Consider the following 25,906-nt stretch of genomic DNA (forward strand, 5'->3'; position numbering starts at 1 on the left):
TCCGTACTCTAGTCTATGTACGTTCTAGCCCACTCCAGTTTAACCTACCTAACCTATACCTCAGTGACGGGGGGAACATCAATCACTAAGGTCGAATTGGCTCGCTCTCCATTCGCCCATTTCATTTGTCGTCAGATCCAACCATCATCAGAATCTCTCCTTCAGCCCACGATGCTTGCCACGAGGTACGGCGCACACTCACACAGCTGCTATTATCTCAATTGGCGCAACCAATTGCTGAGAATGGACTCGGTTTGCTAATATATTCGCCATGTAGAGTGCTACGAGCCGCCGCGGGCGGTCCCAAGCCCAACATCACCGGCTTCAACATGCGGGCGTTCCAAGCATCAACCGGCCAGCCTCGATACGATCCCTGGGAGCGAAAGTCCGTAATCCCTTGCTGACACGCCTGAACAAAATAGAGCCAATGTACTGATTCTCCTCTGCAGCGAGGCCTGGCGATACCAGGGTCCCTATAGCCGCTGGAACCGTCTCAAGGGCGGTTTCCCCGGTCTCGGTATCGCGACAGTCGCTTTCACCGCTTACTGCGGATACGAATACTTCTTCCTCGAGGACGAGCACCACCACGGAGAGGCGCATGGAGAAGAGCACCACTAGAGTGCATGGATACGACGATTGAGGGAGCGGTTTCAGTTGGAATGCAACTATCCGGAGGTGAGAAGTTTTGTACATATACCTCCCGCGGCGAGGACGGTGTTTGATCAGATTATGGAACCATCAATCAAAAGAATATCAAAACAAGAAGCGGAAGGACTGGCCTTTATGACTTTATCATGATCTTGCTGTGGTATTGGAATCAACTGGAAAGCCAATACATCAAAGGCATCAAGAACCTTTTCACCGGATAGGCAACATGCCTTGTTGGTGACACATGTTTGCCAGGGCTTTCTTTTCTTTTGCCAAACTGCAATGATTGTCAGTGCAAATGGTATGAAGACCACTAGTGTATATGCTCACCCTCCCAATTATTGGGTCGATTGCTTGGTCGATTGCTCAGTCACTTGCAAAGCTTAGGTGTGCTTTGTGTCACAATGAACGAAGCAGAATGAACTTGAGAAGATATGAACATCTCGGGTCTTGACCAATCTGTGAATATATATGCCACGAGCCGACTTTCAAGACAGGTAGACCCGGTTCAAGGACCACGCTCAGAAAATGATTGATCAAGATATCAAATTGATTCAATTTGGTAGTTCAAGCCAAGATAAAAAAGGTATCCCCCAAGACTATCCTGTCTCTATGCTAACGAAGGTAAAATTGGTCTTCAGACCCTATGCAGAATGGTATCAAATGCCCAGAAAACGCCACCGTATGTCCATTTCGGCTATAGCCCACAACTCCAATAAAAGAATAAACAACGGCCATCCGAGGCCACAGAAGACGGTACCTTGTAACCATAACGCCGTTTTCCCGATGTGATAATGCAGCTGCCGAGCACCCATCGAGGGTCTCGGGTTAGGTCATCATGGTTCGGGTCGCAGCTCAAGACTGTCTCATAAGCCGAGACCATTGACAGCATCGAGGGCGCCCTCCACCGCTGTTTCTAATTCTTCCACTCTGACCTTCAGCCCCTTGTTCTCGTCCTTGAGAAGACTGACAGTATCCCAAGCCATACTGGCGGTTTGCCCTTGGCAGTTGAGGCAAGTCGCGGGCGCAGGCTTAGGCTTGTCGCTCGATATGCCCCGGATGAGTTTTTGAAACGCGCCCATTTGAGCGTTGTTGGTGTTTCTTGCGGCAGCACTACCAGCGGCACGAGGAGGCTCCAGTGTAACGGGCTTAGGATGAACAACAGGGTTGATCTCAGATATGTTGGTACATATTGTTGGGCTGCGGGATCGCGAGAAGACACTGGCCTCATCTACGCTCTCATCATCAGATGAGGTCGAAGTACTCTTTCGCCAGCGTTTTAGTCGATCCTCATCGACGCTCAGATCTTCTGATACGATCGAAGCTGCTGAGGTCATGTTCTCTTTCTCGCCATTAGTCGCCTCATCTGCGCGGTCCTTTTCATTTGCCAAGCGGTTGAGCAAGTACTCGATCATAGCATCTCGCTCTGCCATGAGGGTAGCCTGTTCCTCGAGTTGCTTCTCGAGCTGTTGGATCCTGGTTTCAGACTCACTCTTGTGGAAAATTTGGATATCACGCTCAGCCTGGAGCTCCCTGAATTCTGTTGTGCGTTGCTCATAAGCAGCCTGGAACTTGCTCAGCAGACCAGTGGCGTTCATCTGCAGGTTTTTGAAAGCGGATGGCGAGAAAGCTGTGCCTTCGACAGGAAGGCCGTTGGGGAATAGACCCTTTTCGATGTCGAGATTCATGAGGGCCTCATTTTGTTCCTCCGAGGGACATGCAGTAGGTGAAGAAGTAAGGGAGCCGAAAAAGTTGAAACGAGAAGAAGTTGGTGTGGATGGCTTGGCCGATGATGTACTGCGTGGTTGAGGTTCTGGGGCGGTTGTGGATAAGGGTGAAGGTGCATTAGATCGGGAGAACCAAGTTGAGAAGCCGTTTCGGGGAGTTTCCTCTACAACAGCAGGCAGAATCGGCCGAGTTTTGGAGGCAGCAGGCCTCTTGTCGCCGGTGAACGACATGTCGACAGAAAGCGGTCTAGGCCGGTCGCTGGAGATCTTGTAGAGCTGCGATTCAATGTCCAAGTTGTGGTCGCCCAAGTTGATAGAGTGGCGCAGAGGTGACTGAAGTTTAGGAGAAGTAGGTTCTACATGAAGACTGGAATCGCGGGTTCGAACAGAGGAGCTGGGAGGGTGATGGGCTGTCGTAGGAGGTGTCACTGAGAGAGGAGCCAGAGGAGGAGTTGAACGGGGAGTCGACTGAGCAGCGCTGGGTGTCTGGAGAGCCGCGGGGGAAAGGCGGAGGGAGGTGGTTTCTGATAGATTGTTCTTTCTGGGTTTGTTTGTCACAGCAGCTCGCCTCCAGGCGGTCGAGGCGCGAACACTGGAGCCATACGACGCTTGGGAGCTCGGCCCCGTTAGACGCGAATGATATTCAATGGGAAACTGTCCATGCTCCTCCTCGGCAGCTCGATCCTCAACGAGCCCCTGGGGATCCAGAGGCTGCATAATCGCCTAATGTTTCGGTTCCAAGGGGTTTGGGAGATTTGACGGAACAGGGGTCCAGAGAAAGGAACCCAGTTTGACAAGCACTAGAAGAACACTAGTAGCGGCGATAGTATTGATATATATTGGGTGGATAATAGCTGAGGTGCTTCAAACCGATTGTGTCGAGGGAGAGCAGTCAAGAAGAGAGTTGGCGGTGGTTTATGGCGGGCGAGGAGGCCATAGATATCAACCTTGACACCACAGTTTGCTGCGCGTGGCCGGGTTCGGCTGACGAGGAGCCGACTATGCAGTGACACCTAAGAAACCAGACCCTACAGTAGGTACCATACACCTCCTCCACTCTGCGGATAGTTAGTTAGACGGACGGGTATGGTTGGGCAACTTGGGATATGCTTCTGACGGTGGATTTGTTTCGAGAGAATTGAGTGGTCGAGGTATTTGAGGGGTCCTTTAGTGGCCAACAAACTGGTACCAATGGGGTAATCCTGCAGCCCCAGAATGACACAGCTCCAAAAGACCATCAGGTCCATCTATAAAATATGACCGTATCTGCATTTCTGAGAAAGACGTTCCAATTGTCTTTGAAACCCTTTCCGGAAAAAAACACTGCAAAATGTCGTCTGGTAGTGTCTCACTACCAACAGTTGGCGAGCAAGCCAGCCGAGCTTGGTAACGCCGTAGCGTTGATCCCTGAATGCTGTGGAATGCAGAGCCACGCCACTGTCTCTAATGGCACTTTATCATTATTGTCGGCTTGACTTGACGTAGGTAGCTGGAGGTTGGACATGTTGTATTACGTTCCATTGTTAGCAGAGTCATGAATGACATATTCATGACAATGGTTGATCGGGGGATCTTGACTCAATATTGCCCTTGTGTGGAAATCCCTCGTTATCGAGTCGAGTCCATTATAATCAATCATGGTCACAAGATAAGGAAGGCACTGGAGGATCAATGCAACCAACCTTACCCATATAAATCATGCAGTATCACTATCACCTGCATAGCACTACTGCATAAAGGAGCCCTTCCCGAACGGCTCCAACCCCACACGCCTTTGTCTCTGTCTTTGTCTTTGCCTTGCCTTGCCTTGTCTCGGCCTCCTCCACTGTCTGGCCTGTCGTTCTAGGCTGTCCTACGCGGGCGGGACGGGAACCTGCAGAAATGCAAAAGCAAAGTTTCTACCTTAATCTAGGTTCGTAGGGCCATCTCAAGCTTTTCCACGCATTTTCGCCCACAAGCCCACAAGCCTGGTCAAACTCAGACCACTTCTTGGCGAGTCCAGGCCGTTCCTTTGTCCGTCTGGTTCCTTAAATCCATCCTAGAACAGGAACAGACTTTCGCGCCGGCACGTTGGTGAACTCGATTGCCACGATCTATAACGCCTTGTGGCTGCACAAGATCAAGAAACCCCGGAAGAGATCTCCCTTCGATTTTCCAAGACCATTGATGATGACCGTGGTGTGTCACTTTCACTATAGTGGAAACTTGGATACACATAACGTATGCTCCCAGATTGTTGTACTGGACATTCTTTTATAGCACTATTCGAAAGATGCCATGTTTGCTTGCCCAGACAGTGGTAGCAATCCCACCTGGCAGTAGGTACAGTAGGCAGGGCGACATGGACGATAAACTATGGCGTCAAGTTGCCTCCCCAGCTTCTCAAAGTTGTGGAGTTTGAAGACACAGTCTAGGCCTAGGGAGTAAACAGGATCTATCTAGACTGCCTGATGTCTCGGCCGCTTCAGGATGAACGGTATTGGCGACTATCTACCACACAAATTCCAGCTCTTTCAGCTGGATTATTTTGACAACTGAGAGCCCCGCGTGTCGTTTATACAGACAGGCTACCTATCGTCACAATCCCACCTACCGACCTTGCTAGAACAGCTTCAATAGCCTAAATGGCCTACTCGTGCGGTTTTACCATCTTGGTCAGTGTCTTTGTTTGCGGGAACAAACACCAATCTCTTAATTCAGCTGCCTTGCTTAGGTTTGCAGACTGGCAGACATGCTATAGAACTTACCTAGTAGCCGATCCAAACTAGGTACTCACGCAACGACCTAGAATTGGTTCTTTGAACTTGTGCCTACAAAGTCTCAACCTCCAACATCATAATGGACTTACTCACTTGGAACTTTCATTGCCTAGGGTGGAAGAAAACTTGGGGCCTTCTAGTTAATATATAGTAATATATTTCTTCAAAGTCTAATAGATCCTAGACAACAAAAAGACTTTGGTAACTTAGTATAAGTTTAGGATACACTTTAAATATCAAATTTTGATCCCATGATAAAAAAGACTTGGGTAAATTGAGGTGAGACTTGGCTGGCCTCTAGAATACTTTACTATTTTTGATATATCTGAAGTTTTCCTGCTCCCTGAGGCCTGTCTACTGACTTAAAAGACTTCACGGCTCCATGGTCACAAGAACCATCATACTGAGAGGGCAAGAAAAGTATACTCAAATAAACTCTCTACCATCTACTGGTATAAAGATACTTGCAGCCTGCATTGACCATACGTCCAACCGATCTATAATAATGATAACAGCAAACCAAACTCATGACCTCAAAAGATGCACACAACCATCACCAGTTTTTCCTCTGAGTTGTTCAATGGTTGACAATTATGCCTGGCTAGTTCGGCCACTGTTGGGGCCAGTAGATGCATCCCAGTCCTTTGGTGTGTCCAGGGCCGCAGCCAGCAAAGTGATGAAGATGCCGAGCAGCCTGGGGATATGGTCAGTAATTGCAGGCCCCTACACTGCCGTCATCACACTTACAGGTTAAAATGTGCCATAATCGCTCCTCCCCTGCCCATGGGCCAGTCATTATTCCTGAAGGGTGCGATAAATGTGACAGCATGGGCGTAGGTGAGGTAGAAGATGACCAAGAATACGGAGGTTGCCGTGCCGATAACCCGGAAAACGTAGCGAGCAACGCGGTGATTGAAGGACCGAATCTTGGTGAAGAGGAGAAGGATGGCGATGGAGGTAATGACCCATGTGATACCAGCGAGAGCAGCGAGGAGCACGTATGGTCGTGCTGAATTACCCGCGAGGTTGAAAGGCTCAGAGACAGTGACAGGTTGAAGCTGACGTAGGAAATCAGGAAAAGACGGAGGCCACGGGCCATCGGAATCAGTTGGAAAGGGGATCTTGATTACGGTCTTGGGACCCTCGTGTAGCAAGGGCCAGAATTGGCCAGCAGCGACCATGGATAGGATAAGTGTAAGGAAATTAGTAAGGGCGAAGAGGGATAGGAAGGCCAGAAGGATGATGCCGCCTGCGCGACCAGCACGTTTGGGCTGATTCATCTTTACAAAGAACAGAAAAAGTGTAGTGATGTCGGATAATGGCAGATCTTGATGAATGTCTTGGGGGCCAAGAAAGGGGGATGACGACGACGACGACGACGACGACGACGACGACGATGATGATGAGAAGAAGAAAGGCTCAGAGGGTCGAGTAAATGTGGTTTTAACCATCCTTCGATGCCTGAGCACCTTCCTTCGTCTGATAAGAATAGGAGGTAGATGGAGGCAGTTACAGATGACTTCAACGGGGGGGCAGAGTGGAAGTTGACACTCCCCTCCTGGATTGTTATCTGCAACTTCCTCAGTACCTAACCGAGATATCTACCTTCCTGGGATACCTTACCATCGCATGCCTTATTGAATGGAAGGGAGGCACGACCCAAGACCGAGTTCTCCTCAACATTCTGGTTGTTGCATTAATACCTATCTGCATAAGGTAGGTGGCTGCTGTTACGGGGTTCCGAAGTTTCTCGAATTGGATGCCTGTGGCCTTTATTTCTCCCGGCGAAGCAAGAAATCCGCCTCAGGCAGGGGGTTTCTATTCTTTTGGAGTTGAGATATCTTGCTGTCTTCGACCACTTCCCTAGAGAACCTGCCTGCAAAGCTTAGGTTTGGGGCATTGGAGGTGATCGCGATGATGGAAGGCATACGAGGAGAAACTTCACCTTATACCTAGGCAAGCAACAAACGCCTTTTGAAGGCAGCCAATTAAGGTGCCTTGGTAAGTACCACTAATATACCAGATCGAGCACCTGCTACCTTATGGCAGGCAGTTTTAATCACGTGTGAAAGGACACGTAGGTATGGTAAGCTCAACATCAGTCTGTAGAGTGCTATGTAGAACATGTAGATGCGACTCAGTGCGAGATGCTTAGATAGGCCGAACAAGCAAAAAGCTCTCAGCACATAATGATCAGCTCTAACGGGTATATTGCCATAATTCCTTAAAACTCAAGCCAAAGACCTGGATATATTGCATCTCCATCTATGCATATCTTACAAACCATCTCAGCGCAACTCAACCGAAGGAAAGTAGCGAGGTCCTGCGAAACCTCGTGCCAAGACAGACTGTATATCAATATTGCTCGTGGGGTCGTGGTGAGAGCTCCACATCTTGAGTAGTATAAATCGACCTGATATCGGGGGGTCGAAGCGAATTGTGCATTTGCTCTTCTTCTTCTCTATGTTGAAACGGGCATGTGGAGAGAGCAGTTGGCCACCGCCAACTGCTCGAACGGCGTCTTGCGTAGCAGAGGCGTGAGCTTCCCAAGCTTCTGTTAGGGAGAAAGATCGGTTGGAGCGATGGTAATTGTGGTCCCGGTCCCGGTCACGATTCCGCTCTCTTTCTCTTTCTCTCTCGCTCTCGCGGCGCCGCGAAGACGGAGGATCAAATCCTGGGCCGCTAGTATTGGCAGCACTACTGTAGAGGCGCCAGTGGGAGGGATGGTGGTCGTCGAGGTATTCGGGATCAAAGGGGTTACCGCCATCATCGGAATCAGAGTCGAGGGTTTCGAAAGGGAGTGAGCCGATGCGGTTCGGCGGATGGTGTAGGAAACGGGGGCCATCAAAGTCGTCGTCTTCATCGTCGCTGCACTCAGTAGTGACTTGAAAGTCGGGCAGGTTGGAGGCGAACTCTTCAGGCATCTGTGGTGTCCGTGGTTCGTAATCATCGGCGTTGGTACGGTAGGGGTATGCTGGCCGAGACCTCGTGGTCGTAGTGCCATTCTCATGATGCTGTACTGATATTATTTCAGTTGGGATGGGCTGAAGGACTCTCGAGTCCCCATCATGAGTTGGTTCATTCGTTGGCTGTGCGTATTGAATTTGGTACTGGGCTGTTCGGTTGAGCACTTCGTCTTGCTTCATAGCCACAAAGACCATTCCCTCTCTCACGCTGTTGCAGAATTAGCCATGTTGTCCGGATCATGCCGCGATGCATGGGACAACATACGGATGTGAATAGTTGGACGATGCAGGCGCCTTTATGACCAGCTCCTGGAGAGTAAAAACGGTGCCCCCTTGATGTCTCAACACTATGTTGCATCTGTTTCCCTTTGTGCAATACACCGAGTTGTCGTTTTTGAGGATATTCTCAGCGGCGTATGATAACTCATTAGAGAACATGCCCCCATCACAGCTGACGATCTCCATCTTGAGGTCTCCTTGCTCGACCTGGCCATACTTGCCATAACGAAAGCCTCGTAAGGCCGGCGCGAGACGATCAGAATCCAGCTTCCGGCGCTTGTGCCGTCGATTCGAGTCAGGGAGGTCAGAGGGACGGAGTGAAGGAGAGAAGTTGGGCGGCATGAGCGGAGGAGTTAGGCTTGGGTGGTGCTGGAGATCGAGAAGGGCCCGTAGGTGCGAGTTGGCTTCCTCGAGGTGTCGATCGAGGTCTTCGAGATTGGAGGGTCTGGTGTTCTCGGTGGTGGCGGCAGCAGCCCGCATGCGGTCAGTACGTCGAGAAGTCGGCCAGCCGTCGTCCATGGGCCGCTCGAAGTCGTCAAAACCGGAGCCGGGACCCGGCGCTCTGTTCTCCAGGTTCCGGATGCGGTCGGCGCGGCGTGAAGCAGCTGACCAGTGCCGGGACTGAGGGCGGTTGGAGGCTGTCGGCGAGGGGCTGTCTCGGTCACGATCTCGCTGGGCGTGTGCGAGGGCTCTGAGAGAAGGCAGTCGAGGCGGTATGGGAAGCGGTGGAAAGTCGTCGAGGGGTTCTCGAGAATGGCGACGGTGGGAGTTTGAACCCGACCGGCCAGACATTTTGTATGTAGCTGTATGTAGGTATGAATTAACGGCGGGACTGGGGGGGTTCACTAGTCGGTGGGCGGTTATGGCTATGGATATGGCTCTGACTGTGACTGTGGATGTGGATGTGGATGTGGATGTGGATGTGAGTTATGACGTGGGGTTGAACTGAAGCGAAGCGAAGAGGCTAGACTAGAGGGATGGCCGCTGATGGTCCCGTCTTTTTGCCAGATAAAATGTGACCGAAATAGCAATGATGATAATTTGAAGAGTGGTCGTTAATCGTTGTCGTCCAAGGGGACGGCAGTTAAGCAGTATTGGCGCACGGTACACCTGGCTCTTCAGGAGTAAGGTCATTGGTCTCGTCGTGATTTGAGTGAGAAGAACCCCCGAATCACAGCCCTGATTTTGGTGTCTTCTCGCTGGCGACAATCAATGGTTGAACAACAGGCTAGGGATTGGATACTGTGCGAATGACTCTGCCGTGGGGGGTTTAAGTCAGTCAACCATTGGCCTCTGCGTTTCGCTGAGCCGCCGCCCTACCTGTCATTTCATGCCCATCCTGGACACAGGTAGGAAATACAGGTATTATGCGCCTTTTTCCGTATCTGCTCTCTCTACCTTGCAATTTTTCTGCTGCTGCCAAAGCTGTCTTTCGGCCAAAGGTCAGGCGTACCACGACACATGAGCCGTGACTCTGAGTAAAAGTCGCCGTTCTTTGGCGGGGGCGAGCGGAGAGACGGCGTGGTAGTAGAGGCGCCGGTAGAGACGGATATTCGTTGATAGCTCAACTTGGCGGTAGCGGTGAGATATCTGCAGCAAGTATTGAGTGAAATACCTTACGGAAAGCCCTAATTACTAAGGGAGAAAAGGAACAGATCTGTTGTAAATTGTGAGAGGTGACAGAGCCATGGCTGGGCTGGGCTTGGGCTGGGCTAGGCCGACGGACCTTTTGAGTCGTCCATGATGGGTGGTAAGGTATGGGGATTAAGGCGGTAAAAGCCACATCAAGGGATAGCAGGCCACAGCTTTGAATCCCAGCACTGTATCCGTTCGTCCAGAGGCTCTGGGCTTGAGCAGAGGCCAGGTTCTTATGTGCACTGTAGTCAGTTTATAGTGAGAAACAAGAAACCCTGGCCTGGTGTTGCAACATGGCTGAAACTCGTACCAATTATGTGTAACATTGTGCGAGTATTATGCTGTATTCAGCTATCAAGGCAAATGGCAAACCACTCAAACCCTCAAAGCAAATGACGACTTGTGAACTTTGAATGTCCTTATTAATCTCTGATGCTCAGGCACGTACGTACCTTGCCTTGTGCATTCTTGGTTGTTCATTGTACCGAGTGTGTGAAGCATGCACCCAAGAAGTCGCATATTTCCCCATATTGCCTTAGTACTTACCTGTGAATACTGCAAAGTCTTTTTGGCGACGGGCATCTTCCTTTCAGTCTGAGAAGATACAGAAGAGGAAATACCTAGATACCTCGTATCATCCCCCTGCAGCCTGAGGTGTACATACGTGATATGCTTGCATCAAGTAGACTAAACGCAAGTCATGTCCATGCAACACCAACTTCTTGACCCAGTTAGCCTCGATCTCTCTATAAGGAAGGTCATGGTATATTCAAAACCGTATAGTTTTGCTGTGTTACGTTTCAAAATCGTTTATTGTATTTTATTTTCTTCTGCTTCCTCACTACCAAGTAAGTCCGGTAAGTCTTTGCTGGTTGAGGGGGGCGATTCGGTAGTACCCAAGGCACCGGGGGGATGTTTCATTGATTGCACGTGATATTCAGGGACCTTTTGTGCCTGCGATCTAGTTCCCGCCTGTCGGGACGAAATGATGTGGTTTCGATTCAACGAACAGCTCCGAGCTACTCCAAATATTCATCTAAAATGCAGTAAATGAGCGAAGGTTGTTTCACTTGCAGAATATCTAGGTAGGTACTTACAGAGGCATACTCTTTGTCCTTCACTGTAGATTCAGGCATCTCTATCTCTAAAATCTCGACGTTACCTGATTCTTGGGTTATCCATCACTTGGGCTTGCAGCAAACAGCAGCCTTGAAATTCCCCAGAGCGGTACAGTACCTACAGTACCTACCTTATAGTAGGTACAGAACGTAAGGTACCCAGGTCGATCCCGCTAACAATATCATACAGCCAATCATTGTAGAGCTACCTACATAGTCCAGCTCACTCACTAACTTAACTTCCAGGTTTATAACCTCCTCGACGTGAAAGCCAACATTCGACCACTCAAGTTGTGATAGGCATCCTCGGCCTCTTTCTAGCAATCAATCAATTAATCAATCAATCAAGCAAACAAGCAAACAAGACAGGACATACTCGCCCGTGGTCCTCTCTCTGGTGGATGCTCGCGCCGTAGATGAAAAGTGCTCTTGTTGACCGGGAGAAGCTGAATCTCACCCAGCAGGCTGGGCCTTTTCTATCACGCGTCTTCGCCTCGTCTCATTCATAACAAGCCCTCTGCGATACCGCTCTTCGGCCTCTCAGCCTTGCGCTGCGATTGACCCCAATCTCGGCACTTTATTCGCTTGGCTACATCTCATTTACTCCATCCTCCGACTTCACCCCAAATTTATCCGCGATGGACAAGTCCAACCAGGATCAAGGCCAGCAGCCTCAAGCTGAGCCCCAAGCACAACAACTCCCGAATGCTTCAGCGCAAGAGGCCATTCCTCATATCGATGCTAACGCTAGTATCAACGTCAACGGCAACGGCAATGGTATCCCCCAACTACCAGAGAATCTCCTCAACCCAATGAACTCTCAGGCGCTGAGCATGTTGGCCGATCCCTCACTCATGGCTGATCCCTCCATGATGGCCATGCAGATGCCCCTGGCTGACCCTTCATTCATGATGCAACCTGGCATGAGCTTGCCGAACGGCCAGAATGGCTTCAGTCTTCCCGTCGCTCCTCCTACCACTGTCAGCGCTGGTAAGTTTCTGCGCGCGCAAATCGTATCTCAACATATCTTTTCTAACATGCGCCAGATGAGGTCGCTCTGTACGACCGCCAGATTCGCCTCTGGGGCATGGCCGCACAGGCAAAGATCCAAAGCGCAAATATCCTTCTCATCACCATCAAGGCCCTCGCCAATGAAATCGCAAAGAATCTTGTCCTTGCTGGTGTCGGCTCTCTCACTCTCCTAGACAGTGCTACTGTCACCGAAGCAGATCGAGGCGCCCAATTCTTCATCCCTGATGGTGAAGATGTCATCGGACAGAACCGCGCTCAAGTCGCCAGCGCTGCTCTACAGAAGCTCAACCCTCGTGTTCGTGTTCACGTCGATACAGAAGGCGTCAAGACCAAGGGACCAAGCTACTTTGCTGCCTATGATATTGTCATTGCCACTGATCTCGACCCTGAGTCTTTCAACATCATCAACACTGCCACACGCCTGAACTGCAAGGCCTTCTACGCTGCCGGTTGTCATGGCCTCTACGGTTTCATCTTCAGCGATCTTATCGAACACGACTATGTCATCCAGCGTGACCTCGGAAACATGCCCACTTCCCTCGGCCCAGAGTCTCGTACTCGCACTATCGTTGATGTCAAGACTCGAAAGGAGGGTCCCAAGACAATTGAGTCTGTCACCAAGCGCGAGCTCTACTCTACGTGGTTCCTCGCCAGCGACCTTGCTGTTCTTCCTGCCGAGTACACCCAATCCAAGCGACGACTCAAGAGTGTCACCCCCGCCCTTTCTTGCCTCCGTGCTCTCTGGGAGTTCATGCAGATCCAGAACGGCCGAGTCCCCAGCAATCGCGATGATCTTAAGCTGTTCACGCAGATCGCCACTCAGAAGCACAAGGCTCTCGGCCTTCCCAGTGAAACTCTCCGCCCAGAGTTTTTGCGCAGCTTCCTTCAGAACCTCGTTAGCGAAATCTCTCCTGTTGCCGCCATCCTCGGTGGTCAACTTGCCCAGGACGTCATCAACGTTCTCGGACAAACCCAGCAGCCTATTCAGAACATGATTGTCTTCGACGGCACAACCATGGAGGCACTCATGTACCCTCTTCACCCAGAAGGCTTACTCGGGGCATCACAACTCACCGATCATACTGTCCCCAACGGCGGTGTGCCTATGATTCTGGGTGGCATGGATGCTCTGCCTTTGGGTCTTGATCCAACTACCATGGCCACTCTACCTCACCATAATAACCCAATCATGATTCCTACTGGTCTCCCTCAGAACGGCAATCTTATTCCCATGCCCGACGGCTCCCTAGCCGATCCTACACAGCATTTCAATGCCGCAGGGCAGGTGCCTCAACAGCCTGTCCAAGGACACACGGCTCAGGTGACAGCTGAACAAACTACTCAGGAGACACCGGCAAACCCCAGTGCCTCTGAATCGAAGGATTAGACCAGCCATATCACCGAGATTCATCTAGAAGGACTTATCGCAGGATTTGAAAATTGGACAGGGCACTGAAGGGGGGTAAGATTTCGCCCGTACTATACTATAATTTGGGTCCGATCTCGAAAGTCGATAGAAGGCTCCAGCTTAGGGGCAGAAGGCTCGGGGATAGACGATACCTCTGTATACTAAATAAGACTACTCCGTACTCACGCATGACGCGCAAGGGGCCGGGAAGATTTGATGCAATAATGAAGATTCGTTTGTACCTCCAAGCCGAACATCCCAGCTAGAATTCCGTGCTTAACATGTCACAATTGCGATATCAACACAGTCACTCAAGTATCACAGTCCTTTCAGCTTATTGACTCTATTGTGCTCTACCAACATGGATAAGCAGACCTAGCTAATATATAATGGGGCATGATCGCGTTGCCCTGATGCTTTTGTATTCCTGTACCCTGCCAAAAAAGAAAACCATGATTGCCTTGTCGTCACCTCATTCTTCTCCTTGAGAGACGGGTATCGGCCCCTTTCATTGCATTCAAAGGGACTGCAAGCAAAAGCCATTTGTGATCCGCGTCCAATTCGCACCCCTTTCATACAGCAAAGCAGGAAGCCAGATGTCGAAAACAATGTCGCATGTAAATTCAAAAGAACGCAATGCATATTATCTGCCCCTTTATATCCGGGGGCATTCTTGCCTAACGCCGCCGATGCGAATAAGAGAGGGACTATGCCCTCATCGAAAACGATTAAATCAGTATGTGGTAACCGACTTTTGGGGTATAAAGTATTGGGTATCGTAGCAGCTGAGCTGCGGTAGTAATATGAAGGAAACGGCGGGTGAGCATTATCAGCTGTTGCTGAACATGACCGTGCTTCTCGACGTGCAGAATTCTACTAGGGACTCTCGTCAGTGGTGTCAATGGTGATGACTTTTCGCTGACTCTTGATGATTTGGACATCGTCAGAAGATTCGCCCTTAACTCGAGGTTCTTTGGCGGATGAGGATTTGTCCTTTGAGGTCGTAGACTCAGCATCTTGATCACTCGTCTTGTTGGAAGTGCTGGAACGGGCGATCTTGATTTTCGTCTTCGATGCAGTCTCCTTCGTCTTGGTGGCCTCGACAGCCTTGCTCTTGCGCGACTGAGCCACTCTCGGCTTCTTCGCCGGCCCAGGTTTAGTTGCAATGGGTTCAGCCTCAGTTGTCTTGGGCTTCCTAGGGCGCAGTCGTCGCTTGAGCGAATTGTCATCCTCTTCAATCACCACAGCAACATCGTCATTCTTCTTAGATTTCTTAGCTGAAGGCTTAGCCGCAACAACATCATCGTCTGGTTGCGTGTCAGAATGCTTGCGTTTGTTCAGCTTCTGTGCCGTAGGTGGCACGCCGATAGCAGGCTCGACGAATCGGACGGACTTGTACGGCCGCGCAGGCTTAGCTTGCTCATCTGCCTTGGATGAAGAGTCGTCACCATTCTATCGCGAGTCTTCTCGATCTTGGCCAGGCTCGCCCCTTTCTTTGCCATTTCGCTTGCGTGTTTGGTTCACGCTCCACCCTCTGATCTGGGTCGGCCCAGAGCTGGGCAGAGCCGCGGCAGACCCAGTCTCCTTGTGGTCGTATGGAATGGTCTTCAGTTCGGGCTTATTCGGCCACGCTCGGTGCGCGGGAACGGGGGCGGGTTGAAGCTTTCGATACTTGTTCCCAGCATCAGACGACCCTGAAGGGGTGGATCGATGACCATGAATCGAACTGGGAAGACCCTGAGGATTGTCTTGGGGGCTTTGAGCCATATGAGGGGGCATAGGAGGGGGGTTCGCATACGTTGGAGATAGTACTTGATGGGCGTAGCCTTGATGAGGCGAGGTCATGTAACCTTGCCCAGCAGTCTGCGGGTTTGGCAGAATTCGATCAGTCGCAATCGGCTGAAGCGGTGGTTGCCCATGTGGCTCGGGGCCAGGGTACCCTCGGTGATAAGAGCGAGGAGGACCGGGCGGGTAGTAAGAACCGGATGATCGTAAGCTGGGTTCCAACAGTGCCTCATCCTGAAGAGACTGGTTACGTCCTCGCGAAGGTCGCAGAGGGGGTAGAGGCTCGGCGCTGCCATTGTGAGAAAACGGGATCCGCGCTGGGGGAGGAGCTGGTGATGAATAGTGAGACGATACTGGGCCTGGTGGTGGTCCCGGAGGTCCGGGAGGAGCATTTGAAGGTCCGGCGGGTGGTGGTCCAGGGGGGGGAGGTTGCGACCAGTACGCACGAGAGTAGCTCGGCTCGGGCGCACCATAGATACTCATACGGCGCGGAGAGTACCCGGGATCAATAGGACGGCCGGCAGCCATGTGAGCATCACGGGGGTCTGTGTTTGGGTAGCTGCTATGTGACAGGTATGCCCCCTGATCCTGAACTGAAGGGCCCTGAGATGGATGGGGGGGAGCGTAATCCGGATGTCGTACTGGCGGATGCTGTGAAACATTGTGTTCCTGCATAGGTGGGTAGGCCATGGGTTCTCCAGGATGGCCATGCACTGGGCCGCTTGGTTGCATTGACATGTGCGCGCGGGGCTGGTGCATGTACCCTTGGGGAACCTCGACAGGGCTGGGATTGTATCGAGGATCGATTGGGGCCTGGCTTGGGGTGACAGGCGGGAGCTCGTTAGTCTGGGAGACGGAGCTTCGGGGATCATGTTCCAGCATTCCATGAGAAGAAACGGGGCCCAGTACCATCCCGTTCGAAGCGGCATCACGGTAGGATGGTTGTTCCTGAGTACCATATGGCTCGAGCAGAGAAGGCGCTGCTTCAGGGACAGATGCTGGCTCATAGCTCATCGCAAGTTCGGTTGCTGGAGCACCGTCGTAGACTGGTCCGGTCTCTCGGAGAGCGGCGGGTTCATTGGAAGCGCTTACAACATTGCTCAAGATAGCCAAGCAATCGAGGCCAACGCTGGAACTGGTGTCAGACGTAGGAGCGGGAGCAGGCTTTGAGTCAGTGAAGACATCACGAATAGCGTCGTAGCGAGCTGGCTTGGGCGCAGGCTTGGGAGCCTTGTTCGATTCTTCAGTCTCAAGAAAAGCACCAGCATAGGCAAGGACGGCGAGGTTCGTGAATCCAGTCTCGGGTTGAGGGGCCTCAACGTCCTCTCCTTCGGGCTCTTGTTCCTCACTTTCTGGTTCTTGCGACTCAGAAGCGGCTCGGCTGACAATAGGTCTGGCTTCAAGCTCCTTGGCGGCAGTGCCCAAAGATCTGCTTCGCAAAACCTCATCAGAACGTACATATTCAGATATAGAGATCTCTTCAGGGTCGACCTCCTCAAGTTTGCAAAATCGCCTCATCGAAGCACCAATCTTGGCGCGGTACGGGTTATCATCCGAACGACGGTGATTGGTAGTCTTGAGGAATGAACGTGAAGCGTGGGCAATCCGACCCGAAGGGTTGGCAATATAGACAACTGGCTTCCCTGGCATGACGTGTGGAGTCTTCTCTACCTCGGGAACAGGTGCATCTTTCATGATAACACCATACTTGGGGTGCACACCGAAGCGTTTGACCGTGTCTTGGTCAAAATCTTCGGGAACTGTGGTTGAAAAGTCGTAGCCATTGCACCAATGATCGACGTGAAGGCCGTTGCTGTTAGGAGTGTTGAGGTACTTGCCACGCTTTGCATGTGTATGACCCTTGCTGGAGTCATTCGTGGAGTCCCTGAAGCCGATTTCCCAGTCATTGAACTCAAAGGTCTTGGGGCAGTAAAGGCGACTATTAATGCCCTTTTCTCGCATAGATGGCTTCTGGTTATATACGCGGTAGCCCCACTGATCTTCATCGCCCATGTTCTTTGGCAACGGGGGGCTTCTTTCACGAGCAGGCAATTTACTTTGCGCCCGAGCGGCAGCTGCGGGAGTGATGCCATTGACAAGAGTGGGAGGCTCTGGAGTTCCTGGTGCTGATTCCGACTCAGCTGGCGTGCCCTCAGGTGTGGCCTCGGCTTCAGCAGCGGAAGCGAGAAGACCCTTGGCAGGAGCGGGAGCAGCAAGAGATGCGCCATCGTCAGCGTTGCTTCTGGTGTTCTTCTTGGGAGTAGGTTGACCGTCTGGTTGGTCTTGGGCTCTGCGTTTGTTGACACCACGGCCACGTCCACGGCCCTTTGAAGAAGCGGTGGCAGCGGTTGGAACTGCGGCTGTTGCAGCCGCTTCGTTCTCGCGACCCTTTCGCCACATGGAAGTGCCTTGGACACGAGAAGGATAAGGGACGAGATGACCATCTTGGTAGCATTCGTAGATTCCAAATTCTTCGTCATAATGCTCATCGCTGATGACCTTGTACTCATATTGATCATCGGCAATCTGCGTTGTGCGTGTCAGCTGTTGCGCCCCCAATTACCGTAATGGGTAAATAATCAATTAAAGTTGGGGAAAGCCAAGTGGTGAAAAAAAGGTAGAGTAGAGGCAGAGAGGTATGAAGGAAAACTCTGACTTACATCGACGGGAAGGTTCTTGTCATACAAGGAATTAAGAATTCGAGCACGGTTCTCTTGTGATTCGTAGAACTGTTCTTCAATCTCATCAAGACCGTTCTGTGGGGGTGGTTGTGTGAGTAAATTGCCAAGAGCCTCATAGTAATATCGGGTATGGGGACTGGGTCACGTCAGAGAAGAGCGACATACCTGGAATTCTTGCTCAGCGACGTAATTGTCGGCTTCATGCAAATGCTGGGCGAGCTGAAGGTCTCTGTCCAGACGACGCTTGTGCTCGGCGAGTTTGGCATCGAGGTTTGCTTGGAGCTCCTCCATGGCAGGTATGAATTCCTGGACAAGTTTATACTTGTCTGGATTTTGAAGAGCATCATCAATGGTGCGTTCGGCCAGCTCTTGCAGGGCGGGCTTCAGCGCGTGAGCAACAGCTTGGTAATTTGCTTTGAGATGCCGTTGACGCTCATAAGCAGCCTGTACACGCGAATCGGCAAAGTTCTTTGCTCGGCCTCGTCGTGAGCCACCACGGCCAGCCTTTGCAGTAGCCGCCTTGGATAGAGCGGTTGTAGAGCCACCTCTGCCACCACCTCTACCTCGTCCACCACGACCTCTTCCACCGCGGCCACGGCCACGAGTGGAAGCTTCCCTTGCGGGAGAATCGTTCTCAGGCATGATGAGTACAATGGGTCATGTAGCTAGAGGCGAGGAGAAAAGGTAAATGGTGGTGTTGGTTACTAAGGTTGATGTGAGGTGAGGTAGAGCAAGGTAAAGTAAAGCAAAGTAGCGGGCCGGGTACAAGCTTTTTCTGGAGGTTAAAGGTGTGAGAATGTGCCACGCGCCAGTGACAGGGGGAGTGAAGTACCTAGGTAGTCCTTGAGCAAGGTAATGAGAGAAAGAGAGCGCAGAGGCCGTACGTGACTTTTGGCGCGATGAAAGAGCTTGTTCGTAGCAGAAACGCGGCGGACAGAGAGAGACAAGTAGCCGCGTGCGTTGAAGAAGAAAGGTTATGGAAAACAAGGCGCGCTGTGTTGGGGGAGAAGGAAGATGATTACGGGCGTAGGATGAAAGTGAAGTGAAGTGACAGTGGAGGAGGAATCTGAATCTGAATCTGAGAGACCGGGTCTGGAGGTGTGAGGTACGTATAGATCAGAAGTTTTTGCCTGCTGGCAGTGACCGCAAGTGCCACGCAACTACACCAGCAATACAGCAGCTGAAGCAAAAATTGACAGATCCGAGAGATTGGCCAGCTCGGTATCACGTAGGTGATGATGAATAGCAGTGATCAGCTGGCGTGCCGAGTGGTTGAAGTCGTGAATATGAAGGAGGTTCTAATGTAATGAATGAGACGGAGAAGCACTTCGAGTCCCTTTTTTTCCCAATAATACCGGCCCCCCAGCAGCATGACCCAAACGGGTGAATCCAATGCGCCAAACAAGCCAATAAAAGCGGGGGTAAATCTGTCTGCCACTGTAAGTGCGCTGCAGGCCGCTGTAGAGTCTGCTAAATGCCCTCAGAAATTATACACCCCTGATCATCGGAAATCCACCAGCCACGCCCATCGATTTCACTCTAAGCCGTTTCGGGCACTTCCAGGACACAACCGAGTCAAATGATTGGCCCGGTACCCTTGATTTTCCGTTCACCGCGGCTCCGTGACCCCTGTCAATGCTAGGTTTGGCATTCTGCAAGGAGCACTCCGGATTCTCTCGATATGAGTGAGGCTTGACTCTGAGGTACCGCAGATTTGGGTTTGTTTCCATTGTGAATAAGCACCTCAATGCCCGCATTGCATAATACTTGGGTAGGTAGCCTACCTAATCTAGGTACAATGCAGGTGGAGATTCACCAAAGGCTTTTTTTGTCATGCGAGTTAGCCAAACGCATGTTCTAATCAATGCGACGCAAGACGCAGACAACAATGAATAACGGTGGATGATCAGGATATCTTGGATGTTCACGGCCCAGCCTAGCCATGGAGATAATCGGCTGATGTTCAATGATCTGGAGCCCCCTGGCCTATCATTCTTTCACTCGCACGAAATCAGGTTACTGAATCTTTTCGGAAGCGCGGGAACAATAGCAAGAGTTGCACTTGATACAGGGAAAACTGCTGCACCCACCACTCTCCGTCCGTACGTTTGTAACAGCTGTTCATCCTGTCACTTTGCTGTGGAGCCTCAGATTTCTTGTCGACGGAAGACAAGGCATGGGCATTAGCATACGCCACCAGTTGTGACACAATCTTCGGAGTTTCGGATGACCCACGATATTGTTATTGTCACTGTGCATACTATTGTACGTTATTCATGTAAGATTTCTATTGTATTGACGTGATGCTACTGCTTGTCACTATCAATCCCCTGTTCGTCGCTCGTGGCACTGTCAGCTTGGTGTTATTAGTCTCCGATTGCAGCTCACCTAAGACCCCACGATCAATGTGCAGTGTCTTATATCTGGTCAACTATGTTTAATTATGTGAGCGTTAATAGCTCTAGTGAACTACTGCATGCTGTCTTAGATTATTGGAAGCAGTATGTTGTCCTTCAAGTTGGGTGTTCCACGACTGAGATACTAAATTCGCATACATGTTTTAAAAACGGGACGCTCATAACGAAGAGACCCATTAGACACACAGAATTCATAGATAATAACACATAGGGGCTTGTCCTATATAATCAATATATCCCTCGCATTTCTATACCGTGCTGTTAATTTCATCCACAAACTCATTCTCATCGTCTTATCATCACTCACCCTAGACACTCATAATAAACTCATCTTCAGCCCCGCATTTTACAGACTCGCCTTACACTGGAGTCAGCCCAACCCATGGAAGCTCCCGGGAACTAAACAAACGGTGCCGCTGCAGCGTCAACCAATCATATCACCCCACACACAGATCTGGTACGTACCCATAAGACAAAAAAAGAAAAAAGTAAGTTGCTTCAGGAGATCGGCTTCAACCACGTGCATTCAATCGTGACGTGACGTCGCGACAGAGCCTCCACCTCCGAAATCACCATGGGCAAGAAACGGAAGCTGTCGCAACAGAATGCGCCCAATGCGCGCCCAAAGAAACTTACTCACCAGAACAAATCCGACCAGAAGAAACCGTCCAATGGCCCCGCGAAGAAGGGCAAAGGCAAGCAACAGCATCAGAGTGATGATGAGCCAACGATACCCTTTGAGCCTCACCACCGCATACTGCTTGTGGGCGAAGGCGATTTGAGTTTCGCAGCGTCTATCATCAAGCATCATGGATGTGCAAATGTTACTGCTACGGTTCTGGAGAAGGATGCAAAGGAATTACTGTCCAAGTACCCCCACGTCGAGGACAACATCGCCGTGATTCGCGGTGATGCTCCCAAGACCAACGAGGCCAACAGAGAAGACAAAGACACACCTACTAAAGAATCGGAAGCAGGCGAAACTAGCCAAGGTAACCAGAATGAGGGCGAGGACACCAATGGCGAAAGCGACAACGAGGAAGACGACTACTACGACTCAGACGATCCCGACGCACCACCAAAACCTGAGCGAAAACTCACTCCAAACAACAAGCTCCTCTACAACATCGACGCTACTAAGCTTCCTAATTCACTCATACGCGCTCGCTTCGACCGCATCATATTCAATTTCCCTCACGTCGGCGGAAAGTCCACTGACGTGAATCGCCAAGTTCGCCATAACCAATCCCTCCTAGTTTCCTTCTTCGAGCGCGCCATTCCGGCGCTTGCGCCCGACGCTGCCATTGTCATCACACTATTCGAGGGTGAGCCATACACCCTCTGGAATGTCCGAGATCTCGCTCGCCATGCTGGCCTGCAAGTTGAGCGCAGTTTTCGCTTCCAGGCTCGCGCATACCCCGGATATAAACATGCACGAACGCTGGGCGTCGTGAGGAACTCGAAGGGTGAAGTGAGCGAGAGTGGATGGAGGGGTGAGGAGAGGGCATCGAGGAGTTTTGTGTTCAAAAGGAAAGAAGATATCGCTCCGGTGGTTGGAAAGAAGAGGCGCAAGGGTGATAATTCATCTGACGATGAGGACTGAATTGAGGTGTTGCAACACGAATAGAACCAGCGTAATTGGAGTCTGGTGTCATAGGATAGCAAATATAGAAATGCTGAGAAACAGAATTGAATTCCGAAAACGTGAGATTGCATTTTAATCGGCATACTGCCAGGGTATCTCGACCCCAAGCTTTCCGTGTTGATACCCCAAGAGGGTGTTTCTACACCGGATGACCAACTGGATGGATTGCTTGCGCCTGAACGCGAATAATCGACCCATGATGAAGAAGCACGATTCTCAGAAAGACCAGAACGGTATGATATTAATATCAGGGATCAAGACAACCCCCAACGCCAAGAAATGCCTCTGCAGCTCGGATTGTCCGAGTAGCAAGCCCAATAGAATATGCGGCCAACGCTGCCCCCCCGGATTGCCCATCGAACACAGGGTCCAAAATATACAGGCTGTTCGCCGTTTATATAGTGATGGTACAGTGCGCCTGGTATTGGCCCTTTAACTCCCGAAATGCAAGTGTGATTATATGTCCCAACCAAGCTCCATTAGTGCTCCTATCCGTAGACTGCAATGCCGGGGGCTCAGCAGATCCTGTTCTGCAATCCTTTTGCTCATGCTTCAAGCTGACGTCTTCTGCGACCCAACCCCCCTTGCCTCGTGATTCAGGCGAGACAGCTCGTTGGAAACATCCTGTAAATCTTTTTCAGCGCCTCTAGTGGCGTCCTCCAGATCCTTCGTATGGTTGGCCTCGTCTTCAAGCCTTTGTGCCTCCTCGTTCTCCCTCATTAATGCCTCCTCCTGCTCACGAAGAGCCTGCTGTTCAGCATCAACAACACCTTCCATGGCTGAATGCGGAGGAGGCGGTGGCGGAGGAGGAGGGCTGGGCGCATCCAGCTCATCCTCTCTTAACCTCTTCATGTTTGGCCCATCGGTTGGATATATCGAGAGAGGACCTTCTGCTTCCAATTCCCTCTTCCTCTTGCGCTCAGGGCTTCCCAGAGAACCACTGCCCTCATTATCCGATACTGCGGCAACATCAAGCCCATCAGCTGGAGTCCCATTAACATTGACTAAAGATGTACCCTCAAGCCCACCAGCAACGGAGCCAGTACTGATCCCTACAGCACTGGGGCCTTGGTCACCTTTCATCTGGGTATCTGCGTTTTCGCCCGCCCTTGGTTTCTGCTGATCACCGAATTTCTTAACAGCACGGTCTAAGAAGTCCTTGACGTACTGCTTCATTTTCCTCGCCTGCTTTTCACTTAGGGGTGTATTGGGGTCGCCGACCCGGTTGTTCTTATAGTCGGACGAGACAAGCTTTTTAGCTATCTCTTTACCAAAGCGCTTAAGCTCCTCCTTAGGAAGTTTGTGATGGAATTTGTCGAGGACATGTTTGATGTGGGGAAATACCTAGCAACTTGTTAGTAAAGAAAGTCCTTAGCCGAATTCGAATGCAACCAACCGTGTTTTCGTATATCTTCATTTGTTTTTCGATGGGAAGAGCTCGCCATTTCTCCTCCTTCTCCTCCTTGGGTGGCGTGTCTGCCGTCTTGGGCGTCGAAACTGAAGTATGTTTAGGTGTTCCCTTCTCAGTGACCTGGGCGATAATACTCTGGATCGCCAATTGCTCCTTCATAGCCTTGGACGGTGCCTTGACAGCAGGTTCCGCTACAGGCTGGGTAGGTCGCTGCCATGTTGTGGTGCCTTGCTTGTTATAGAAATAAGTGTTTCCTGCAGCATCCTTGGCGGTGAACCATCCTTGAGGAAGCCCACCATTGAACGGGGGCCTGCGAGGGCGTCCGCCGTTCTGGAAAAACGCGACGTTCCTTTGCGGCATGCTGTTTCGAGGACCTTTCGGCGCGTCAATGGTCTGTGGCGACGCTGTCTTTGAAGATTGCGCTGCCTCCTCGTCTCGACCTGCACCGCGTCGCTCCTCAAATGAGTTTGCAGCTGGTGCGTTGGGGTCGAACTTGCGTCGTCTGATTCTGTACGCCACCTCCAACTTACTCCACTCGTCGAGAAGGTATTTTGACTTCGAAGCCACGTCTTCGTGCTCGGATCGTGTCAGACCCTCGATGGTGGCCTCGATTTTGGAGTCCTGGATCTTGTTCCTTGTCAAGCGTGGGAACTTGTCGAGGATGTCCAAAACCTGAAGGACGACGTTGTGGTCCTCGATAAAAGTGTTGAGTGTTGTTTTGAGAATTTGGTAAGCGTGCATACGCATAACACAGTGGATGACGCGGTCCTCGTCGCACCGCAGGATACGGTCCAGTAATTTCACCGCAATCCATTTCTCTTTGCATTGCATAAGAGCAGCCATGACCTTTCGCGCGTCGTCCTCGTTGAGACTGCGCGAAGGTATACTGTTGACATATTCCTCATCGTCCTCATCTGGCTTCTTCTTCCGAGGCTTCTTTGCCACGGAAGTATCCCAGCCGTCACCTCCATCGATGCCCAGAGCCTCGACAGTCGCGACAGGCAATTTGGTTGCTCGCTCAGTTTGTGTTTTGCCTCCAATGAATCCCACGCAATTGGCTTCCCCACAGTAGCAGGGTTGGGGGTCGGCACCATATCGGTCAACATTGTAGTTAAACACCAACTCTTCTCCGGATTGGATCTTGCGCGAGGCAAAAATGCCCATTCGGAGTTTGTCGCCAACCACCCACTTATCAACATAGCAGTTGGGGTTGCAAGAGTGATTGCAGAAGCGACCATAGTTGCCCTTTTTTGTTGCGTCCACAAACTCGCTCTTGTTTAGCGACATGAAGTAGAAATGCTTGATACCCTCTTCGTCATATTGAATCATTCGACGGCGAAAGGTAGGCTCATTGATGACTTCGCCAATGTACTCAAAGACGAAGTCATTGGCTTGTAGATCAGAATCGGCACGGAGGCCGAAACCCTTCTTTTCGGTCTTGATGACAGAAACGTTGGCGTACTGCTTGCGCTGGAACCGCTGATTCTGGCAGCCCCCTGCACAATTTCCAGCCTCAGCGCTACATTCCATTTTTGTCGCTCGGTTGATGCAGTCCGAGTCCTCGCCACATGCAATATTTTCGCCATTATCTGCGGAGAAAAGTTAGTGAGGCACCAGACCACAAGGGCTCATTGTGGGCAACGTACGCCATTCTTCCCTACACTCGCAGTCCAAGTCGTCGTTATCTGTAGATCCAAGGTGCTTTGAGCCGTAGAGGCAATCGGGGATAAGCTGAAAGAAATTACAAGATTCGGCGGTCATGTCGGGTAGGTGGTCGAAAAGGACGGGTTCACGGCTGGCTGCCAACTTTTGAGAGGCCTTTCGAGAGAGCTTGGAGGGCCTGCTTGAGCTCGGTGTGTCTGCGCTTCCACTGCGCGACTTGACGCCATCGTGAGAACCGCTCGGCGATCGGGATTCTTCCTGGCCGCCATTCGTGATGGACATGGGAGTCCTCTCCTCCTGCTTTACCTGCGCGCCGTTTGTGCCCTCCTCAAGCTTGATTTCCTCCATTTTGCTAGTCGTATACTCGTCATCCTCCATTAGTACATCAGGAGCAATAGCACAAAGGCCAGGTTTTGGAGCGTGGTCTCGGGATCCAAGGTATCGAAGGTACTGAGCTGTCGCGAAGGAGCAGGACGTGTCGAGAGGTCAATGCGAACGCGAAGAATGACTCGTCCCAAGACAGCAAAAAGGGTGGAGTGTGAACGCGGAGTTGGTGGAGCGGGTAGACTATATCCCAGGCGCATCTATTGCAAGGCAACCTAGGCACCTTACGGGGAACGAAGCAGAAAGTTAGAGGCGAGGCGAGGCAAGGCAAGGCAAGGCAAGACGAGAAGAGAGGCCCGAGAGAGGTTACTTGATGTATGTAGGCCAAATCCGGGGTTAACGTTAAGCG

The 25,906-nt window shown here is 51.2% G+C and overlaps 9 protein-coding genes across 12 annotated transcripts; 3 read left to right on the forward strand and 6 right to left on the reverse strand.

Moving 5' to 3' along the window:
* Nucleotides 1-62: 62 nt before the first annotated feature.
* On the forward strand, nt 63-1,094 carry FVEG_06930 (hypothetical protein). Of its 2 annotated transcripts, XM_018895396.1 has the most exons (3): nt 63-185; nt 278-385; nt 450-1,094. In XM_018895396.1, the coding sequence occupies exons 1-3, from the start codon at nt 172-174 to the stop codon at nt 616-618; spliced, it is 291 nt and encodes a 96-aa protein (XP_018752635.1). In that variant the 5' UTR covers nt 63-171; the 3' UTR covers nt 619-1,094. The 2 variants fall into 2 exon arrangements, with proteins under 2 accessions (XP_018752635.1, XP_018752636.1); XM_018895397.1 differs by having other exon boundaries at nt 63-385.
* FVEG_06931 (hypothetical protein) lies at nt 1,093-3,502 on the reverse strand. Its single transcript, XM_018895398.1, has one exon. It carries the CDS (start codon nt 3,090-3,092, stop codon nt 1,515-1,517), a length of 1,578 nt encoding a protein of 525 aa, XP_018752637.1. The 5' UTR covers nt 3,093-3,502; the 3' UTR covers nt 1,093-1,514.
* Nucleotides 3,503-5,725: 2,223 nt separating this feature from the next.
* On the reverse strand, nt 5,726-6,414 carry FVEG_06932 (hypothetical protein; the record flags this gene model as incomplete). The annotated part of the gene is made up of 2 exons (XM_018895399.1): nt 5,726-5,828; nt 5,882-6,414. The coding sequence occupies 2 exons, from the start codon at nt 6,412-6,414 to the stop codon at nt 5,726-5,728; spliced, it is 636 nt and encodes a 211-aa protein (XP_018752638.1).
* Nucleotides 6,415-7,422: 1,008 nt separating this feature from the next.
* On the reverse strand, nt 7,423-9,171 carry FVEG_06933 (hypothetical protein; the record flags this gene model as incomplete). Its single annotated transcript, XM_018895400.1, has 2 exons — nt 7,423-8,308; nt 8,366-9,171. The coding sequence occupies 2 exons, from the start codon at nt 9,169-9,171 to the stop codon at nt 7,423-7,425; spliced, it is 1,692 nt and encodes a 563-aa protein (XP_018752639.1).
* A 1,847-nt stretch (nt 9,172-11,018) lies between these two features.
* On the forward strand, nt 11,019-13,896 carry FVEG_06934 (ubiquitin-like 1-activating enzyme E1 A). Of its 3 annotated transcripts, XM_018895402.1 has the most exons (4): nt 11,026-11,269; nt 11,323-11,331; nt 11,379-12,122; nt 12,179-13,896. In XM_018895402.1, the coding sequence occupies exons 3-4, from the start codon at nt 11,771-11,773 to the stop codon at nt 13,549-13,551; spliced, it is 1,725 nt and encodes a 574-aa protein (XP_018752641.1). In that variant the 5' UTR covers nt 11,026-11,269; nt 11,323-11,331; nt 11,379-11,770; the 3' UTR covers nt 13,552-13,896. The 3 variants fall into 3 exon arrangements, with proteins under 3 accessions (XP_018752642.1, XP_018752641.1, XP_018752640.1); XM_018895403.1 differs by lacking the exon at nt 11,323-11,331 and having other exon boundaries at nt 11,019-11,099; XM_018895401.1 differs by having other exon boundaries at nt 11,323-12,122.
* A 552-nt stretch (nt 13,897-14,448) lies between these two features.
* On the reverse strand, nt 14,449-14,996 carry FVEG_15960 (hypothetical protein; the record flags this gene model as incomplete). Its single annotated transcript, XM_018905188.1, has 2 exons — nt 14,449-14,879; nt 14,966-14,996. The coding sequence occupies 2 exons, from the start codon at nt 14,994-14,996 to the stop codon at nt 14,449-14,451; spliced, it is 462 nt and encodes a 153-aa protein (XP_018752643.1).
* A 28-nt stretch (nt 14,997-15,024) lies between these two features.
* On the reverse strand, nt 15,025-18,817 carry FVEG_15961 (hypothetical protein; the record flags this gene model as incomplete). The annotated part of the gene is made up of 3 exons (XM_018905189.1): nt 18,204-18,817; nt 18,018-18,113; nt 15,025-17,883 (listed from the first exon to the last, which is right to left on the reverse strand). Exons 1-3 carry the CDS (start codon nt 18,678-18,680, stop codon nt 15,025-15,027), a joined length of 3,432 nt encoding a protein of 1,143 aa, XP_018752644.1. The 5' UTR covers nt 18,681-18,817.
* Nucleotides 18,818-20,972: 2,155 nt separating this feature from the next.
* FVEG_06936 (hypothetical protein) lies at nt 20,973-22,158 on the forward strand. The gene has a single exon (XM_018895404.1). It carries the CDS (start codon nt 21,030-21,032, stop codon nt 22,056-22,058), a length of 1,029 nt encoding a protein of 342 aa, XP_018752645.1. The 5' UTR covers nt 20,973-21,029; the 3' UTR covers nt 22,059-22,158.
* Nucleotides 22,159-22,412: 254 nt separating this feature from the next.
* On the reverse strand, nt 22,413-25,557 carry FVEG_06937 (histone-lysine N-methyltransferase, H3 lysine-36 specific). Its single transcript, XM_018895405.1, has 3 exons — nt 25,158-25,557; nt 23,497-25,100; nt 22,413-23,444 (listed from the first exon to the last, which is right to left on the reverse strand). The coding sequence occupies exons 1-3, from the start codon at nt 25,549-25,551 to the stop codon at nt 22,653-22,655; spliced, it is 2,790 nt and encodes a 929-aa protein (XP_018752646.1). The 5' UTR covers nt 25,552-25,557; the 3' UTR covers nt 22,413-22,652.
* Between the last annotated feature and the right edge of the window lie 349 nt (nt 25,558-25,906).

Source organism: Fusarium verticillioides, chromosome 7, assembly GCF_000149555.1.
Source record: "Fusarium verticillioides 7600 chromosome 7, whole genome shotgun sequence".
In the NCBI taxonomy this organism is placed as follows: Eukaryota; Fungi; Ascomycota; class Sordariomycetes; order Hypocreales; family Nectriaceae; genus Fusarium; species Fusarium verticillioides.